Source organism: Danio rerio, chromosome 16 (assembly GCF_052040795.2).
Source record: "Danio rerio strain M-AB ecotype USA chromosome 16, GRCz13ab, whole genome shotgun sequence".
NCBI lineage: Eukaryota > Metazoa > Chordata > Actinopteri > Cypriniformes > Danionidae > Danio > Danio rerio.
In genome coordinates, this window is record NC_141036.1 from 23,335,001 (window position 1) to 23,356,481 (window position 21,481).

Sequence of the window (21,481 nt, forward strand, 5' to 3'; positions counted from 1 at the left end):
ACTTGAAAAATATATAGTCAAATATTATTAAGAGAACTCAAAGCAACTGAGTACAGTAAAACCCAATAAGTTAATGCTATTCATACCGTTTGAGGAAACCTGCTACAAACCATTTGAGTAAAAAAAAAAAACATTGATACGAGTACTGTAAACTTACTGCAAACTTACTCCATTTATTTTGAAGTAATGAGGTATTTAATTAACTCATTACCTTCAACACTGAGTTCAAAACTCTTTTCAAATGAGTAGAATTAACTATCAGTCAATTTTGAGTAACTACCCTCATTTCATTTAATAAAGTTGACTTGAGTTTTACAGTGGTAGTAGTAGTATATATATATATATATATATATATATATATATATATATATATATATATATATATATATATATATATATATATATATATATATATATATATATATATATATATTTATTAGGGGTGTAACAGTTTCGAAAAAGCTGCTTATAAAAATAAATATAATATTGTAGCAGTTAAACAAATAAAAAGAAAAGAACAATTTAGTTTTTATATGGAACTCAGTTTCAATCTGTTTTTAAGTATTTTTTTTATTTTCAGAAAGATTAGTGTCCATCTTTTCCTCAGACAGCACAGTTCTGCTTGATTTGACTGTCACCTGCCATTTTAAGCATGGTTTATACTTCTGCGTCAAGTGACCGGCGTAACCCACGGCGCATGCAACGCGCGAAGCTGTGCATTTATACTTCTGCGCGCTGTCTCTGTTGGTCTGCATTAACACTTCCGAAATGCTAGTTGGCAGTGAGGTGTAAATGTTCCTCTGTGTCGAGTTTCTTCGCTGTTGTTTTGCTTTTCCTGAACACTTCTGGGATGTACAAGTGGCTTAAACTCGCTCATTTTGAGGCAGGAACCTCAACAACTTTAACTATGAGGTAAACACAAAACATAACTTTCCATCCGGAGCTCCTTCACGGGACTCCACACTTGTAAACAATCGCTCCATCAGGCTCGCACCATTCACGCGGCTTTCGGTCCCGCAAAGACTCGTCAGCGCTACCAAGCCGACCAATCACAGAGCTTACGCTACGCGTCGTTGCGATGAGTAGTTACATTGTTTGAGAGATGCACGTCAGCGTCGCCGACGGCCACGGCGAAGGGCTATGCGTCAGCGCCGTAGCATACGCCGGCGTTTGACGCAGAAGTATAAATCAGCCTTTAGACGCGCAATCTCCAGAAGATTATCATTCGTTTGCGGGCATCGAGGAGTCTCCCTAAGCTTCCGGGAGACTTGGATGTCTGGGATTACATTACCGTTACTAGCCATTTTGCAAGCTAGTGTAGCGCGTGCCTGGAGTAGTGTTTGGAGGTTAGCTCTTTTGTGTCGGGGGTCCATACCATACCATACCATATTGTTACACCCTTTCATATATATATATATATATATATATATATATATATATAATTTATTACACATTTGTTTTCAAACAAAACAATTAATATCACTTTTAGTTGAAAAAAAGTTTTTTTTTCTGTTGCAATGAAAAAAGGCCAGATATTTTAACAAAAGGTTTTGTAACAAATACACATTTACTGTAAAATGTATAGTAATTTCTTGAAATAAATGAATGAATGGGAATGTTGAGGGACAGGGATTTAAAGCATTCAATGTCCTGGTTAAAAATATAGATTTTTAATATACATTTCTGAATGAATTTTATCATGTGTAATCTTTATTTCTGAGGCCCTATGAGGTTCAAAATCACAGACATTGGATCTCTTTGTCCAAATAGTTGCAGTTTATCCATTTTAATTGTTTGAAAACAAAATATGGATCATTCTGCATACAGTTGAAATGTTGCACAGACAACAAGTCAATGTGGACCATTTTAGTATTTTTTGGCCCTTTTTGGTTTCTATGTAATTGTTTTGAAAGAGGGAACACAAGCTATAGTAAAAGCATTACAATTTTTAGACAAAAAATAAAACATCTGGACATGAAGCAGCAATGAGATACCATATTTGTGGAGATAACATTATAAGACCTTGAAAATTAGGACTCCAAGAGAAAGTTATGAAAGTTGAGAAAGTTACAGCTGCATTCCAAGAAATGTAATAGTTTTGCTTTTATATAGTTTGCAATCCTAACGAGTTTCACTGAAACTTGATGTGAATAGGCATCAAGTCTCTTCAGATGAAAAGTGACTTTCACGTCAACTGACTGAAGCTCTTCCGTGTTTAGTTTGGAAAATCCACCATTATTTGAGCAAGGCTAACAAGCTTAATTAGAAGTGAGTGTGAGCACTTCCTTAACGACTCTGGTCTGGGTTACCAAGGCTTTAATAATGCCAGCTTAGAAAAGCCCTGCCGGAGGCCAGCACAGCAAAAAGGAGCGCAGATAAAAGACCGACAGAGATTTGGAAAGAGTTTAAGCCCATCTGCAGTTCGGACTTGTTTAAAGCTTTAATCCCACCTCTATATCACATCTACTGGTTGCCATAATGAACTCACAGTGCTCTGCGGCTCTTCTGGTTCCTCCAGTCCATCAGGGCGACTGAGGTTACGGGCAGGCTGTATGCACACGACATTGCTATCCCAGGATGGAGGCCCAACTGGGGGCAATCGGGGCATCTGGTCATCAGAGAACTCTCCGTCGGCTCCATCTGTCATGGGAGGAAGCACTTTAATGTCTTAATATCTGGATTTATACCTCAAGAAAAGCTAGTAGTTCAAACACACATGCGTAAGAGCAAATAATTACATGTGGTTCAAGATGGTGTCCGCAAACAAAATGTACAAAAATTTGATTTGAAAAAACAGTTAAAAAAATAAATGATAATAATTTTTTTATTTTATTTAATGCTTTAAATCAGGAGTTCTCAAACTTTTTAACTTCGGGGACCACTTCTTTCTCCGATCAATTTTTGAAGGCCCATCTGCCTGACATTTTTTACAAAATGTTTTTATAAAATGCACATTTAAACCTTTGTTTATTAACATTTGTTGTGCCTTTTTATATATGTTAAATGTTATAAAAACATTTGTTAAAAAAATTATATTTTAGTCACAACGTCTTTAAAAATGGAAAGATAAAACATTAAATTTATGCAAAATATTGCGGAAAAATAGCAAACTACAACATTTCAACAAAATATCTATTTTTGGTTTCTCTTGATTTTTGATGTTTTTGTATTTAATTTGTGTTTAATATTTTTCTATAACGTGAATTTTGACTACTCATTTTTTAATCACTATTGTAAGTTATTTTGTTAGATAAGCTCCAGATTTGGCTTTAGTAATGACTAAAATAATGTATATTCACAAATATAATATTATAACGCATCCGATAGAAAATATTAATTTAAATGAGAGATTTGTGTGGGTGTATTCATATATGCTGAGCACTGTATGTGGGAAAAATTAAATGACCTACTTAGTCTGACCTCTACGTAAATATAAAAATATATAAAGTAATAAATAAGAGATTGTGTACCATTTTCATTCAATAATAAATTATTTAAAACCTCTTGTTGAAATCTAAAGGCCTGAAGAATAGTAGCAAATAATAATAATAAGATTTAAAATGACAATTTAAAAAAATAAAAATAAAAATAATCACAATATAATCACATATTTTTTAAAAAGTCAATAATATTTAAATATGTCTGTCAGGATTTTTTTGTTTTGTTTTATAAACAATTTTTATAATGAATGACATTTTACTGGATGTCTTCAATAAATCATGATAAAAATGAATGTCTTTAGCTATGGAAGTTTCACATTAGTGAATATGCACTAGCAAGATGTTACAAAAATGTGTATTTATGCATAAAGCACAGCTCACATATAAAGTGAAAATAAGCAACTTTCCATTTGTCAGCGTTCTGAATTTGTCTGACCAACCAGAACCCATTGCAAAATACGTCAAAGAAATATTTATCCTCATGGGAAATTGTCAATTGTATAGGTTTCTATGGACATTATTGGTGATTGTGATCTTGTTCAGGAGTAATATTCTATTTATGAAAAGAATAAACAATCAAAAAAATAGACAGTAGCATAAATACCCCTGGAGTCAGTAGAAGAGTAGGGGTTCCCGAACAACAGATTAGTGGGACGCTGGGGCACCAGCAAAGGAGATGGGTCATCTTGAGCGTACGGCATTGGGTACTGCAGGAAAACTGACTGAACGTCCAGATTGCTATCTTTCTGTTCTTCTTCCCTGTTGACACTCTTCTGCAACTGCTGATGGGACACAGAAACCAACATGGCAGTTTGAGAACAATCATTAAAATCTTAATGTCAAACAAGGCAGCACAATATTTCGTTTCAACACTGATATCACAATGTGTGCATCTGCAATAGTCACAACCCCAGATGTTCAATGTTGAGTTAGGATTACAGCTGACTAGGAGCCACAAAGCAGAACATGAGATTTGTGGACTAAACTGCATAGTTAATTCACAATTGAGCAAAAGTTTAGCATTTGCATGTGCTTTAATGACCTTCGGGCATTTCAAGAGACTTGCAAGCATTCAGGCACATAATATTTGTAACTATAATAAAGATTTAATTATTAATACAATGAAAACTATGCAGTTTTACGTTTCATTATTTAATCCTGGACCTGAATACTCTCTGTTGCCCTACAAACGCAAAAAGCACTGTTTATTTCAATTTTGTCTTGTAATTGCTAGCAATTTGTCTTAGGGTTGGGCGATGTCGACCAATTTAGCATCGTTTGATTTCTAATGTGAAACATCGCGATGGAGGATGGCATCGTTGTTGTAGGCGGCGGTGAATTAATTATTTAAGAATAATTATTTAATTCAACAAATTATTTATTTATAGCCTACCGCTTTAACTACCTGACCCGCATAGTCTTTGTTTTACCTATAACCAAATCATAAATAAATAAAAATAAGTTATACACAAGCTACCACCTGTCAATCCTTCTTTTCCCCTGGCCTAAATAGGCAGAGTGATCTGTGAGGTTATTATCGCATCGACAAACTTGGTTGTTAAAAAAAGTGCACAACCAACAGGAACCAACCAACAGTATCTGAGGTTTTCGCTAAAATTACTAAGTACAAGCGTGAAAAGCGAAAGTTTGTAGCAGTGTATTGGCTCTGTGACACGATTCAAAAGACCGAAGTTGAAATATCACGTTTAACAACTATAGTGAGATGCGACCCAGCTGTACATACTTGATAAACTGTCCGATGTGCACTGCTCTCTGGGGTTTTGTGCAAAGCACCCCATACTGACTGCCTGGAGCTCAGACGTGCACACATACTGCTGAAGCGCATGCCACAGTTTGTGTGTATGTGTGTGGTCACATGGTGTGCATTTTCAGTGGTATAGTGTGGATGGAGATCTGTTCAGAAATGCTAGGTAAACAGTGTGGATGTGGATCATTTTCATTCTAAAATACAATTTTAAAACTAAGACCTATTAGTGTCAACGGGGCCTGAGTGTGTGTTTTTCATGAGCAGGTTGCCGCTGCGACGGGGACAGGGCGGAGGATCAGGATGCCAGCTCAGCATTGTGGATGGATAATGGCATCGTGTATCGACCCAACCCTAATTTCTCTATTATATTAGATGCACGATTCAGTCCGCTATAGTATCATTCCATTTAATCTAAATTAATGATGTTTTTTTAGAAGACATTGTGTGAAATTGTCTTATATAATGGCAGAAAAACAAGCCATTGCAAAGCCATTTTTTTCAACATCATGCAGCCCTAATGATAAACATAATGTATCGAAGATATTTCATGATAAGTTAGGCCCAATTTTTTCATTCTTTCCTTGCTCCTTCCTTCTATCTAAGTGTCCAGACAATACATCACTCACCGCAGTGAGCAGCGGCGTAGAGAAACTCGCCACCCTCACACAAACAGTTTAATTAGGCCCTTCATTAAAACTTCTCTGCCTGTTCAAAAGAAGGCATAGCTCTGCCTTTTATTGAAGTCTTCGGCAGGCGCCAATTTCATTTAGTCTGAACCTCAAATTGGGTCATTTTGCTTCTCGAGCATCGAGTTTTGCGTTGTACCTCAACTACGAGTCCCTCTCTGTGGTCCAGGGTAATTGAATGGAAAATAAGGACTCACTTGCACTGCTGGCCCAATTAGAGAGATATGTTAAACCCAAACCAGATTCTGAGAATAAAACAACAAGCAGGGAAAACAACTGCATTTTTAGATTGGCACAGGCCTGGAGAAAATGAAATCGAAAGCACGCACCCCCTCCAGTTTCTCTTTTTCTTTGGTCAACGCAAAAAGGCTGTCCTTCAGCTCCTTCAGCTCGCGGCCCTTCTCTGCCACCTGACTCTAAAAAACAAAATAAAAGGAAACAGAAAATGTTCTATTATTGCTTCAGTTAATGGTGAAAAAAGACCACACACGAAGTTGCTCTATACTTGACAGCTTAGTTTGATTTAAGAATATCTAATTTATGTTGATTAAGATTATTTCCGAATACTTTTACTGAAATGGGAATAAAACAAATCCTAATTGCTTTAAAATGCAATATATGTTCTTTATTTTAAGTAATCTTTTATATACTGTGTGAAATTCCAGTAACAAATGTGCATTAAGCAAATAGTCATCAACTTTGACTGATCCTTTAACCTCTATTATAATTGTACAAGACCTGGAATACCAACATGGAACACCATTTTCTGTTCTGCAAAGGGAATCCCCCTTGCATATGGGCTTGAATTGATACAGTAAAACCCACACCATGTTTACTGTTCATATCTCTGTGCATACAAAATCTGAAGAAGGGCTGAAAATCAGATATGCGTGTCGTAAACCAATCATAGCAAACTGGGGCATATGAAAGAAAATGGTTTACGAAAATTGTTAGAAAAAAGGTCAGGCTGCAATGTATATATTGGAAATCTTATTAGATTTTTTGCTTTGTTTTGACCTTGGACAGATGTAAACCTATTGTAGAAGGCCTACAAAACACATGGAAATAATCTTTAAAATAGCATAAAGGTTAGCATAAAGCAGGCATGTCCAAACTCGGTCCTGAAGAGCTGGTGTCCTGCAAAGTTTAGTTCCAACCCCAATCAGACTTAATCTGGGCTAGCCAATCAAGCTCAACAAGCTGAACAAATTTGTGTTCAACAGAAGAAAGGTTAGAACTACTTGAGATTAGTAAAAGATTTTTTTGTGCGTAAACTATCCCTTTACATACCATTAAATGATTTAATTGTTTAATGATAAAGTATACAAAAAATGAATTACTAATGAAAATCTTAATTTGGTCATTCCCAACATTTGAAACATGGTTAAAAAAGGGATTTAATTTTGAATTCACATAAAACAGGGGTGCCAAAACTCTGTCCTGGGGGTCTGTTGTCCTGAGTTTAGTGCCAATCCCATTCAGGCACACCTGCACCACCTAAAAAGCTCCTTCTAGTCATACTACAAACGTCCTGGAAGGTGTGTTGAAGGAAGTTTAAGCTAATCAATGCAGGACACTGGCCCTCTAGGACCAAGTTTGGACACCCCTGACCTAAAGGGTTTATTCTGTTCTGAGCATGGAAGCATATGAAATGAAATGAAATGAATAAATGAAATGAAATGAATAAATGAATAAATAAACAATTAAATAAATAAATAAATAAATATATATATATATATATATATATATATATATATATATATATATATATATATATATATATATATATATATATATATATAATATGGCAGTCTGGCACAATAGTCATTATAAACTTTATTATATAAAAATAACTGCCTTTCTGACTGACAGAAAGAATACAGAAGTACAGAGTCGTGTAATTATACAATTTACTGACAAAACTAGAACAAATTATTACATTAATTCAGATTTTCCTAAATTGGCTATAAGCAAAGCTAGTGTTTTTCAGCCAATGTTAATTTTCTGGTGAAAGATTTCTGTAATTATTTTCCATATCATAAGGTTTCTGTTTCCTCGACATCGTAATGTAATAAAAAAATCAATCAGTTAAATAAACTTAACCATTTATGTAGTTGTTCAGGCATTAAAAAAAAAAGATAGACCGTGTAAACTCTAGCTTCGTAAAACAGCAGCAGGCGTGTGCAGAAACTCCATTGAAAATACTGGGGTAAAATAAATTTTCATATTTTAAAGACATGGCAGGGGAATATTTAATTCAATGCAGTGTCGGCCTGAGCGATCAATCAGAAAGTAATCAAAATTGACATTCAAAACCTATAATTGATAAAAAAAAATTCTAAGTAAATTTTTTCCTAGTTCTTTTTTGACTGTTCTTTTTACGCAATACATGTTTTGATTTCAGTTTTTCAATGCTGATGTTCAATAAATTTTCATAGATATTGTGTTTTCTTCAGTTATTTTAAAATCACGTAAAGAACCCTTCATTCAATGATTTCTCACTTATAATATGTGAGCATATTTACTGTATAAAACCTGTCAGTGAACTATGAGGGCAAAAAATAAAATAAATAAATAAAAAATAATCGATCATTAATTGTAATCAAGTTAAATGTTCAATTAATCAAGATTTAGATTTTTAGGCCAAATCGCCCAGCCCTAAGGCAGTGCTTCCTGTTTGGTCTGAGACCCACTTTATATTGTATATCTTTCAGGCAGTGAAGATCAATGATTTTAAAGAAAACAGATCTTAAAGGTGACGATTTTGTAATAGAAAGACAGTTTATCAGAAGCCGTTTGGTTGCTGTCTGAAAATTAAATGTCCATATGCATGTACCCCATTGTATCCATTATAAAACTATTTTAATTAAGTACATATTTAGAAACTAGAATATCTCACTGGCTGAATTTCTCTGGGCATAAACAACATAGTGTCGAAAGAATGCAAGGAAGAGAGTCATTTTGCAGCCTCAGACTTTGGTGAAAATGCACATGTAGATCTAGAATGAATGTTTTGTCTTTACAAAGAAATGTTTCTTAACAACACAATGCTGACAACCAAATAAAGTGAGAGCAGATCAAAGAAGACTTTGTTTGTTGGCTGACATTATGCAAACACATTATGGATCTATGCAGATCAGGGACAGTAGTGAAACTGGAATTCCTGCCGAGTCATTTTGGCGATTCAGAATCTCGATTTCTTCTTTCAGAAGGCAATAACTTCATTTGTTGTGCAGTGCACACTGATCTTTAAAACTTTACAGACCTTTTACATTCACACTCTGGCTTCTTTACTGCTCATTTACATCTGTCTTTGCATGGCTCCTCTGAGTCACGCACAGAGACAGTAAGCTTAGCCTGAAGACTAGCACTGATCTGCAGTTGACCTTACTACTTAAACACAAGTGAGTCCCTCTCTCTGTCTCCTGCTGCGTAGGGAGGCAGCCAGCAGATGCATTATCCTGTCTTGATCCCAGGACTCCCAACTGTCCTTCCTCCACTGTCTCCATGCCTCATGTAAACAGCAGTAAAAGTCAGTCTCCTCGGTGACACGCTCATAAACCAGCACTGTCAGTGTATTTGTGCTAATGCAATGATACCGGGCTTGACTCAGAGCAGCCGTAAACAGTGTGGAGGAGAAGACGATACTAGGGTCGTCCTGGATCTCTTATCAGAACATCTGAAGGTCTGCTTATCTCTGATCGCGTTTCCCTCCCTCATCGGAGTCAGTTTGTGGGGGAAAAAAAAGAATAGGCTTTCCTTTGTTGAATGAATCGTTGCATTAGGAGTTCATGTAAACAGCTTTTTTAAATATAAAAACAAACTAGATTTATTCCAATTGATGATCAATTTTGCATGGAAATGTTAATGAAGCTGGCTGTAATCCAAAACAATGATGTCTTGATGTAGTTTAGAATTTGATAAGCAGATTGACTGTGATTCAAGCAAGCTTTTTTCAGCTTTGCATTCTCTCTAAAGACAAGCCTTTCCTGAGCAAGGCTGATCTTGAGAAAGCCATCCATGCTTTTGTCAGTACACATTTTGGCGACTGTAATGCACTTTATGTTGGAGTTAACCAGTTGTGTCTTTATTGTTTGCAGCTTGTACAAAATGCTGCTGCTCGCATGTAAACTAACAGTCGGAAAAATGAACACATTATACCTATTCTCTACTCCTTCCACTAGCTCCTTGTTAAGTTTAGAATTGATTTCATTCATTCATTCATTTTCTTTCCAGCTTAGTCCCTTTATTAATCTGGGGAACCGCCAACTTATCCAGCGTATGTTTTACGCAGCGGATGCCCTTCCAGCTGCAAACTATCTCTGGGAAACTTCCATTCACACTCATTCATACTCATACACTACGGACAATTTAGCTAACCCAATTCACCTGTACTGCATGTCTTTGGACAGTGGGGGAAACCGGAGCACCTGGAGGAAACCCATGCAAACGCAGGAAGAACAGGGCAAACTCCACACAGAAACACTAACTGACCCAGCAGAGGCTCGAACCAGCGACCTTCTTGCTGCGACAGCACTTATGTGCCTTAGAATTGATTTTGAACTTTTAATGTTTGTTTTTAATGCCGTCAATGGCCTTGCTCCTACTTATTTATGCAAAGTTTTGCACATTCACAAACCCAGCAGTGCTTTGCAATGCGCTGACCAACTTCTGCTTGAACTTCCTCGGTCGAGATAGAAGCTGTGGGGTGATCGCTCTTTTGCAGTAGCAGGTCCTAAACTTTTAAATAGCCATCTTACTTAGCTTTGTACAATCACTGATCTGCCACTTTATAAAGTCAAGCTTAAGACCAACTTGTTTAAATTGCATTTTAATGCATGGCACTGACACATCTTTGTGTTTGTTGTATTTTATTAATATTTCTTGTATTGTTTTGCATTGTCTGCTTTTAAGTTGTGCTGTTTAATTTGTTTTTACTTGTGTAAAGCACTTTGGTCATCCTTGGTTGTAGTAAAGTGCTATTTAAATAAAGGTTGATTGATTGATGTGTGATCAAAACCAGTTACTACACTGCAAATAAGCTAAAGTAAAAATACCAGCTATTATGTACCAAAAAGCTAGATTTATTAGAAGAGGAAGTGTTGCTATAAAGCCCTGTTTAGACCGCATATGAAGACATGTTTTGTTTCAGATTACAGGAAAAAAAAAAACCTTAAATACAACTTTTTCTAACTTTATATATAACCTTATATGATCTTTCTATTTGGGAGATAAAAATAAGATAATAATAAATCATTTTAAAAATAAGTACATGTTTAAGCAGTGAAATCAATTGACCCTAAGCCCTGCCCTCCTTAGTTACTGTTGCTACGCCTGTCAAGCTTTCATGCCTGACACGGCTTTTTCAATGCGTGTCCGCCAGTGTCAGACATTGCCAGGGATATAATGTCAGTTTGGCGGACAGGTGAGATACCCGAGAAAGCAGACAAAAAATGACTACAGTACGCATTACAGGGGTATATTCACGACATAATAGGCAACCGATTAGAGAATAGTTCAATCAAAATTGAAGCTAGCTTAGCCTAGCCGCCTCGTACGCTAACCATTCAACAGCTTAGTTTATGCTCAACAGGAGGTAAAATTTAAAAATAATCTAATAATAACTATTGAAACCGTGATTTCTCTATTTTTAGCCAAAAAGCCTGATAGATTCATTGTTGTGCAATGAAAAATATCGTTACTAACCGACGAGGAAACATGCATGACCGTGCTTTTACATACAGTAGTTCATTCTTAGAAAGAGCAGCCAGAAAGGGAAAACTGTTGGATTTGTGCCGAATATTAGCATCATTGACCCATAACAATGTAGAGTTAGTTACCAATTACTGTCAGTATGTGTGTGTACTCTTTATAAATTACTGAAAAACAGCTGCTGGTAAAGTATATTGATCGCAAGTGCTTAGTTTGTGATCATATCTCGATTTTGTTCTTTTGATTTGCAATTTCAAATGTTCGTAGCTTGACATAAGATGGAAATATGAAGTTCAGTAAAGTTAGCAACAGATTCGCAGATTTATATTTTCCGGATCAATAACTCATGTATTATGACCTATTCGCTATTAGTATGACTAACGTTACTAACGTTATGGCGAACAGCCACTTACTTTCATGTAGTTTGGGAGCAGCCCGAACTTTGTAGACCCTGGGGCTGCAGCATGTTATGTTATCAACCAGACACATTGTCATGAAAATATAAAAGTGTAGCGTTTTAATTAACTTATAAAGAGAGGTCACCTGAAGTGTTTAAAACTTGAACATGAAAGCTATAGCTACCCCTCAGGCCTTTCCTTTTACCCCTAACCCTCATTTTGCATATTCATGTGAGGGGATTCTCTTTAGCTTGAAGGCCACACTAGAAATCAAGTAGTACGAAATTTTTACAGAATACTGCAGCTACAATGGCAACATGGCTACACTCATGAGTCAAGAGATGCATAAATTTACTTTTTTTTACATTAAGATTTTTTCAATAAACAAACAAATGTTTTAATCCATTCATATCGATGTTCATGTTTTATGGTCATGCTTTAAAAAAATGATAAAAATAAAACAAAATCTCTATGTTTTGCTATCTATTAATCGATAATAATAACTCATGCTTAGTAGTCCCACAACATACTTTAACATCTGTCACTCGATGATACTTACCCGGTCAGAAAAGTAAAAAAAGTTATAGGCACGCACTGGTCAAGAGCATGCTTTTCTGGGATAAGTGGCCATAAAAAAACACCCTTGGTTACATAAGAAAGAGTCAGAAAAGAAACTTCTAAACTAGCAACCCTAAAGTAGGATTTTGAGGAAAGAAATGTGTTACATCCTTTTACGTATTGTACGTCCAAATAATTTTGATCCATGCTTGAGCATTTTGAGCATCTTTTTATAGTGTAAATAACTCTGAATGTATGAAATACTTTAAACTGGTAGATGATGCTGACCTTATAACGATCCTCCTCAGCAGCCAGCTGCATTCGCAGGCTCTCATTGGTTTTCATCTGCTCCCTCAGCTTCACCTCCATCTTCGTGAGCTCATCAGTTATCATGCTGCAACGCTCTCGTTCCTCCTGCAAAATAAGCACGTTAAGATATCAAGCAGATGCAGAAAAAATTAAAAAAACAAATAAATATATATAAAATGAAAAAAAATAAGTTCTTACATTAAGCATCTGTTTGCATTTTCTGTATTTGTCATTTTTGTCCAGCTCTTTGCTTGATGATTTCAGCCTGCCATGAATGATGGCATCTAGAACTGCATCTGAAGTACTTGGGCTTCCTGTTAGTGATAGAGAGAGCGCTACATCAAATCCATACAATCACATCCCCTCACTCAACCTATAGTTTGTATTGTTTTTTTGCATGTACCAGGTGCAGATGCCTCTGGACTGGCAGATAAAGGCCCCGCTGCTGCATCAGACCCAGGACTTCTCTTCACCTGAGACAAAACACAATAGTTTGTTTGGTTTAAAAACTAGCCAACTACCAGCTATTTTAAAAAATACTGTAGCTTATACAGCTACACATTTTCAAAGTGATGGTGTACTCACTCCTTGCTGTTCATTGAACTTGACCACTTGTTTCTGGAGCTTCTGGCATTCCTTATACTTGTCTTTATAGTGTTCAGCAGCCATCTGCAGCCTGAGCCTTAAATCTTCAACTTCTCTCTGCAGTTCAGCAACGGCTAATACATCAGACTCCTTACACTGCTGAGAAAACAACAGAATGTTTGTTTTTGCAGGTTTTCAGTTGCATTATAAAAGATAAAACAATCCCTAAGATTTGGTTACGCTCAGTGCTTAATTTGTGTGCTTCTCAGTGCTCAAAAAAAATAATTCCCTGGACAAAACAGGAAATAAAAGTTGCCATGACCAACGTCCGCCAAACAATTTCAGTTTTCCAGCAACATGACGTCATTAAACATTTATAGTGCAAAAAAGCATAACATTTCGGAATGGTGTTTTATTATTTTGTGCCATTTATAAGGTTTTAGGACAGTCACGGTTGATAAAAACACGTATCTACAAAAATAAATTGTATGAACAATCATTATTCTGTTCATTTCACTATTATGTGTCAAGTGAAAAACAAATAATTAAATGAGTCTAATCTTCAAGAGCCCACAGTTTGCTTTTCTGTCATGTTTTCTGGCTGACCTGAGATTGCTTTGCTTCTGTCTCCCGTTATCCTCATCTATTCGCGCAGTTTCATCTTCTCGTTTTTTAGGCTCATTATCAGAAATACTCAGGGTTTTTTAAAAAATGAAAATATGCGCGACTGCCTCCTTGCGATTTTGATAATAAAAGAATTATTTAGGTTGGCCACTATGGGATTATTTATTTTTGCTGCTCACTGCATGCGAAACAATCACCTACCAATGAGAGTCATTGTAAAAATAAGAAAGCTGATTGGATGAAAATACTGTTGAAGGCCAATAGTTCTGCTTTAACTTGCACAAGGTGAGTATCGTCATGTGTGTGTGTGTGCACACAATCCACAAAGCCTTAGTTTGTGTTTACATTCTCTCTTGCTCTTTCTCACTTACACACACACACAAACAAAAATGTAAGTTTTCACAGAGCCCAAGTTAATGCCAGATTCATTAAAATAATTACTGGAATGCAAAACACAAATATCGGAAAATTTAGAAACAGGATCCAGCTAGATCCAGCTCAAATTAAGCTCTGGTTATACTTTATTTTAAGATGTCCTTATACAGTACAATTAACAATAGACAATGTAAGAGATCTTTTACATGAACTTTGAATTGATTCAAAATTAGGATATGGGTTTGGTTTAGACTTGCATTTATGCATAATTTGCTGTTATTACCATAACTACATATAAAAATGGTCAAATAAAGTACAGTTACACGGTCATAAGTAGCAAACACTGCAATATGGGGTTATTAAAAGAGTAGTTCACTTCTAGAATGACAGTTCACCACTAACTTCTACTAGCAGATGATGATTACATTGACTTCGACAGTATTTTTCCCTACTATGGAAGTAAATTTTAACCATCAAGTGTTCTTTTATCAAGTGTTCTTTTTTCTTTTATCTTCTTTTGTAAATGATAATATAATTACTCCTTTACAAATGCCAAACTCTATTCAGGTATCTAAATAAAGCGCAATCTTGATGTGGTCAGTACAAGTCATAGAGGTGGGCATCTGTTTACCGCCTCCTGCTGGGTTGAGCTTTTCATCTCCTCCAACTGCTGTTCCAGACGGCTGCACTCAGCCCTGGCATCCGCCTGTCCCTTCTTCAATGTCTCTGCCTCTACGCGTATACGGTACAGCTCTGCCATGCTTCTGTCACGGGCGTTAGAGGAGTCACGCAGTTCCGCTTTTAGCATGTTTGCCTGCTGCTGGGTTGCCTGCAACTGCTCCTCTTTTTGCCTGAGCTGCTCCCTAAGAGCCTTGCTTTCCCCCTGACAAATACAAAATGAATAGACATGTGAATACAAAAATACAGGAGTATGTGAACATTTCCTATGCACAATGTACATATAACAACCGCTAATAAAGCCAGTATATACAGCATGCTGATGTGTTTACTGAATATTGTCCTTTTTGTTGCATTCATACATTCAGAAACTGGTGTAACCCATATTTGAACTCATGTCTTCCATACAATCACCATGGGTTAATGGGTTAACCACTAATCCACAGCTCTGAACATTTTTTTTTTAAACAGAGTAACTCAAGTTCTCTTGTCAAAAAGTCAACAGAATTTGGCAATTGCTTTTGCATTAGTGCAAAAAAAAAGCTCTGTTATAAAGTTATAAAAACTGTAACATAAATGCAACAGAGTATATAAATCGAAGAGTGAAATTCAATACCTTTAAGACCTTTTTTAAGACTCTTTCCATTCATTTTAGGACCTTAAAACCACTTTTCAAACAGAAACACTGGCGAGATTTTAACTTACAGTATATTCACTAATATCAATGTAAGAAACTAATCCAAAACTAAAACATTATTTATATACTGAATATAAATCTATTAAATCTAGCTAATTTAGCAGGTTGGTGCCTATAAATTTGCAGAAATAATAGTGTTGCTTTGGTTACTGCAGTAAACATAGCAGCATGATGTCAAATCTAGTGGGATTTCATTGATTTTATAAACTACTCTGATATTACCAGATTTAATATGAAAACATTAGCATACAAAATCTTATACCTTGCAAAATAGCATTTAGGGCTTTTTAATACTTTTTAAGGGCCTTAAATTTCTCAACACTGAATTATCAAATTTTAATACTTTTTAAGACCCCGCAGACACCTTGTGCAATGGCAAACTCCAAAGTAGAGCCCATTGATTCCCACGATGCAAAAAACATAGATGAAAAAGCAGAATCCAGTCATAAAAGTAGAATTTATTGTATAACGTTGAATAGTGCGTAATTTGGCATATTTTGCCTAATAAATTTAAGACACAAATCAAATGATCATATTGACTGCTGCCTGTGGATATAAAATGATTTGATTTGTTATATTTTTCAGTATTTTCGCACCATCTAATCTTTATTATTGCTAAAAATGAGTGCACATGCAAAATATGGAATCAAGAGAAAATGCAAAAGCAGTGCAAGCATAAAAAACGCGATGAGTACAAAATATCTATACAAATACATAACCATAGAAAACATTATTTTGATTTAAAGTCAGATCATTTTGCATAAATGTTTCAGTTTTGTAAAGGTTTTAATTCCTGCTTATTTTTTAAATGAACAGTTAAAGCTTTTTCATGTATGCATATATGCATATTTTTTCAAACTATAATCATGTTAATTGCTATTTAATAATTTGCTAATTTCTTTACATTATGTTCAATGTATATTACTATTACTATATATTACTAATGTACATTCAAATGTACTTCTCAAAGTAACACTATTATTACAATGTTTCAAACCTCCTCTAAAATCTTATATAACATTTTTAGAAAGTTTTAGTTATAATGGTTTTCATTAGTTTGAGTATGAACACAATATAGCCTTAAAAGCAGACTAGTGTGAAGAGTTTTCCCATTTGATCTGTTGACGTTTAATTGATTTTTTAAGAAGTTAAAGCTTAAAAAATTACAAGTAGGGTATTTATACATTTTTGTCACATGTTTCTTATTTTAGGGAGGTAATTTAACAAAAACCAAACCACTGATCCAAAAAAAAAAAAAAAAAAAAAAGGTTTCATTCCTTCAGCAATATAGGTTAAACAGAAGCACTGCTGTTTGTACCGATGGTGAACTATTGGCCAATAGCTGCCGGTGCTGTTTTTCCTTTTCTGCCAGGCAGGATTTGACTCTGGCGAGCTCATCCTTCAGCTGAGCAATGGTGTTCTCCTTATTCACATCTACAGACTTCAGCATTTGCAGCTCGGCACTCAGTTTAGTGTTCTCAAGCTCCCGGTTCTTCAAGTGAATCTGTGCCAAAACACACACACAACAGAGATACTAGACTCAAGTAAACTCGCTGACTTTCTCTTTGCACATCTGCTGTGCAATATCTGGGCACATGGCACATAAAACTAGCAGTGCACCAAAGCCAGTCCAGATCCCGGACGAGCCCCCAATTATCTCTAGAATGAGGTGTATTTCCGCTTGGTGAGGAAGTATGTGAGCTAAACCTAATTATAATGCAGCAGTAAGAGCGCAGCAGCTCTGCCTTCTCTTTCTTTGCCTCAGGCATCTGCTGTGAAGTGAGGGTCGGCTGTGTTTCCGAGGCTTTAACCCAGCGTTAACGCCCAGTTCCTGTGCCCCGCCACAAGAAAGTAGGGATAGACGCTGACACAAAGTGAGTGATGGAGAGTGAGAATTACAAAGTGCAAGTCAAAGTAATTAGGAGAAGAATGAGAGTCTGTATTACACTTCTCCATGTATAAATGAATAAGCAAGCCTTTTCACACACAAAACAAATGCTCAAAAATGTTGGTCAATTGTAGGTAAATTAAGAATACAAAATAATGGGGACTGTGATTTCAAACAAATAAATATATACGTTTTAATATCATATACGTATATTAAATAAACATTTTATGTCCCAATCGGGTTTTTTTGCCCTTGAGTCCAAGTCTGAGAAATACCGATACCGAAAGCGGATATGTATATATGTATATATATATATATATATATATATATATATATATATATATATATATATATATATATATATATATATATATATATATATATTTATATATATATATATATATATACTCATTGGGAGGTAACATCCAATTCCAACTGTCTGAAATTGCGTGATCTGACCCGATTTTGGATCTGGACATTTCTAATTTGCATATACAGGTATAAATATATATATAAAGTCAGAATTATTAGCCCTCCTGAATTATTCAGCCCCTTGTTTACCTCTTCCCCAATTTTTGTTTAACAGAGGGAAGATTTTTTTCAACACATTTCTAAACATAAAAGTTTTAATAACTTATTTCTAATAACTGATTTATTTTATCTTTACCATGATGACAGTAAATAATATTTTACTAGAATATAATAATATTCTATATAATAAAATAATATTTTACTAGAGTTTTTCAAGACACTTCTATACAGCTTAAAGTGACATTTAAAAGCTTAACTAGGGTAATTAGCTTAACTAGGCAGGTTAGGGTAATTAGGCAATTATTTTATAACAGTGGTTTGTTCTGTAGATTATCGAAAATAAAATTAGATTAAAGGGGCTAATCATTTTGTCCCTAAAATGTTTTTAAAAAATTAAAAACTACTTTTATTCTAGCCAAAATAAAACAAGAAAGAGAGAGAGAGAGAGAGAGAGAGAGAGAGAGAGAGAGAGAGAGAGAGAGAGAGAGAGAGAGAGAGAGAGAGAGAGAGAGAGAGAGAGAGAGAGAGAGAGAGAGAGAGAGAAAGAGAGAGAGACCTCTTCGAAATTTTTTTTTTCTTTTTAAAATATTTTCCAAATGATGTTTAACCGATAAAGGAAATTTTCACAGCATGTGTGATAATATTTTTTCTTGTGGGGAAAGGCTTATTTGTTTTATTTTACATTGAAAAACAAATATTTTAACACATTAGATCAGTGTTACCCTTCTTATATACATCTTGATGACAAAAACAATAACTCTGAAAGTCTAACTAAAGTAGAAAAGGAATGTTTTAATTATTTGGAAAGGTAAAATAAACGTATTTATAGTTAATATTACAGAATAAATTTCAAACAATAATGGTCAAATGCAGTACAAAAATGAAATGCAATAGCTCATGTTTTCTTTTACACTGCTGCTCTTGAGAAACCAACAGGGTTGTGTGTGACGTAGTGAGTGAGTAGCATTACCTTATAGAGCTCCTTCTCATCTTTCTCATTCTTCAGCTGACCCTCAAGAGCCTCTTTCTCCAAGTTTAACTTCTTCACTCGATCCTTCAGGCTGTCAAATCAGAACCGTAATCAATCAATCTGACAAGTACCAAAAAGATCCTGGATGCATTAAAGAAATGCCTCTTACAACAAAGATCTCATATTTGCACAGCAGAACCAGAAAGGTAGATTCGTATTTGTACAGTCAATTTTCCACATACAACTATGTTCTGCTTTAAATAAATGTGTAGCTTTGACATTTACAAAAAAATGTTTGTAGTCAACTGTGTTATACATTTTGTTTAAACTTAATTATTTCTGTTCTTAAAAGAGAAAAACAATAAAATGTCCAATTAATTAAGACATTCACAAGAAATTAACAGGAAAGTTTGAAATTAACAAAAATATAAATTTTTTTGAGTGTAATATTCTTTTAATACTAAAGTTTATTTGGATTTTTGTGACACTGAGCAAGTATTTTTTTTCTTTTTATTAACAGTTTTTCTTTTTTTTTCAATCTAATTGTGAAGTTTTAGTAATGTTGTTCTCAGCTTTAGTCATCTATATACGCGTTTGGTTGAAAAAAAAAGTGTTTACAGTTTGTACAGGTTTATGTGGTTTACAGGGACAAGTTGTATAATGACATGGGTAAAACTTGTACTCTATTAAGGTGGTTTACAGGGACACATCCTATGTTCCTGTATTTAAAACACAAAAATCATAATAATAATAATAATTATAATCAGGGCTTGACATAACTTTTTTGATCACCAGCCACAGTGGCAAGTAGTTTTCCAACGTTACTGCATTTTCACTAGCCACAATTTTGTTGTTGGAAAAATATTTTTATATGCTTACATATGACTTTGACCTTAAATATTACTTGATTAAGATTTTGTGTTTTGTTCACATGCCTCCTCATTCATTTCACGTTTTGTGTCGTGTATAAGCAAATGGGTCATGGTTTCACATTGTTATACTGCAATAAGTTTTTATTTCACATGACTTTTCAGAACTCAAAATTAAACCAAATTTCCCAAATTTTTTCCTGACCACACCAAACAAAAATGATTTCTAAGCCATAAATTTTATATTTGTCAAAACAAGCTAAATATAGCTGTATACTATACTTTTTATTTAACGAAAGATCTCTTAAAAAAAAACTATGAAAAACAATTGACCTTTAAAAATAGTTATTGTCATATATTAAAAATATGCACAGCAATCTGTTCCCGCTAAAGGTCTCTCAGATCACCAGTTAACTACACATAAACGAAGAGTTAATCTCATATTAAAGCAATGTTGTTGTTAAAAAATGATAATTAAAACATATAAACAAAAATAACCGTAAGCAAAAGAAAGCAGGTGAAAAAAATACTGTGTGATAATAAAAGGATGATCACATGGTTAAGGTCAATTAATAATCTGTTCAAAGCAAAAGCAACCAGTGCTTCTTACAAAAAGACACATTTGGAGCTCTTAAAAGCAGCAAGACCCTGGGTGCATTAGCACAACTTTTTTTGTCTGGTCTATATAAAAGATATTGCGTCCCAGACACGTTTTTTTCAAGCAAGGAAACAGGAGCGTGCATCACAACAGCTGTTGATGTGATCAGCGACTGATCATCCTCTCATTTGGTATTTATTGCGCGAACGCAATTTGTTAATCGAGCTGCTTCTCGATTCTAAGATCACATTTGCACGCATATTGGGTCATCCTTATAGTCGAACCCTGTTTTTAAGAAAACCCCAATTTTTCAACTTTTCAACCAGCCAAAGTGGCTAGTGGGAGTGATTGTCTAACCCACCAAAGCTGAAATCTACCCGCATTTGGCGAGTTGGCAGGTGTTAATGTAAAGCCCTGATTATAATCATAATCAAATTTGCCACAGGTTTCCTGTGAGGATTGAGTTTAGGGGTGGGGCCATATAATTAGCAGTTTCTACCGTATAAAATACATTACAGCTAAGGAGTGTCTCTGTAAGCCATGTATACAAGTTTGTTTACAGTATGTGTGTAAAATATGACCTATGTCTGTTCTTAAATATGGCACATCGTTTGTTATAAAGTGATCTGCCAAAAGTGCTGTAAAGTACCTTTAAAGCGGATGCCTAAAGTAGGGCCCGCTGGCCAAAGTTGGCCCTTTGTAACCTTTGATTTGGCCCACCATCCCATCTTAGAGGAGAATGAGAATGATGGAAAGGGTTTTTTTTTTTTTTTTTAACCAAAAAAAGCTAATTAG

At 35.0% G+C, this 21,481-nt stretch overlaps 1 protein-coding gene across 36 annotated transcripts in view; it reads right to left on the reverse strand.

Moving 5' to 3' along the window:
• Positions 1–21,481, reverse strand: part of tax1bp1b (Tax1 (human T-cell leukemia virus type I) binding protein 1b) — a 350,945-nt gene that overhangs the window by 294,598 nt on the left and 34,866 nt on the right. For 2 of the 36 annotated variants that reach the window (NM_001430974.1, XM_087285212.1), the window contains 10 exon segments: positions 2,489–2,640; positions 4,045–4,219; positions 6,224–6,310; positions 12,851–12,976; positions 13,070–13,185; positions 13,275–13,344; positions 13,457–13,615; positions 15,087–15,338; positions 17,149–17,334; positions 19,220–19,310. In NM_001430974.1, coding sequence (NP_001417903.1) covers positions 2,489–2,640; positions 4,045–4,219; positions 6,224–6,310; positions 12,851–12,976; positions 13,070–13,185; positions 13,275–13,344; positions 13,457–13,615; positions 15,087–15,338; positions 17,149–17,334; positions 19,220–19,310 — 1,414 coding nt within the window. 36 annotated transcript variants of the gene reach the window in all.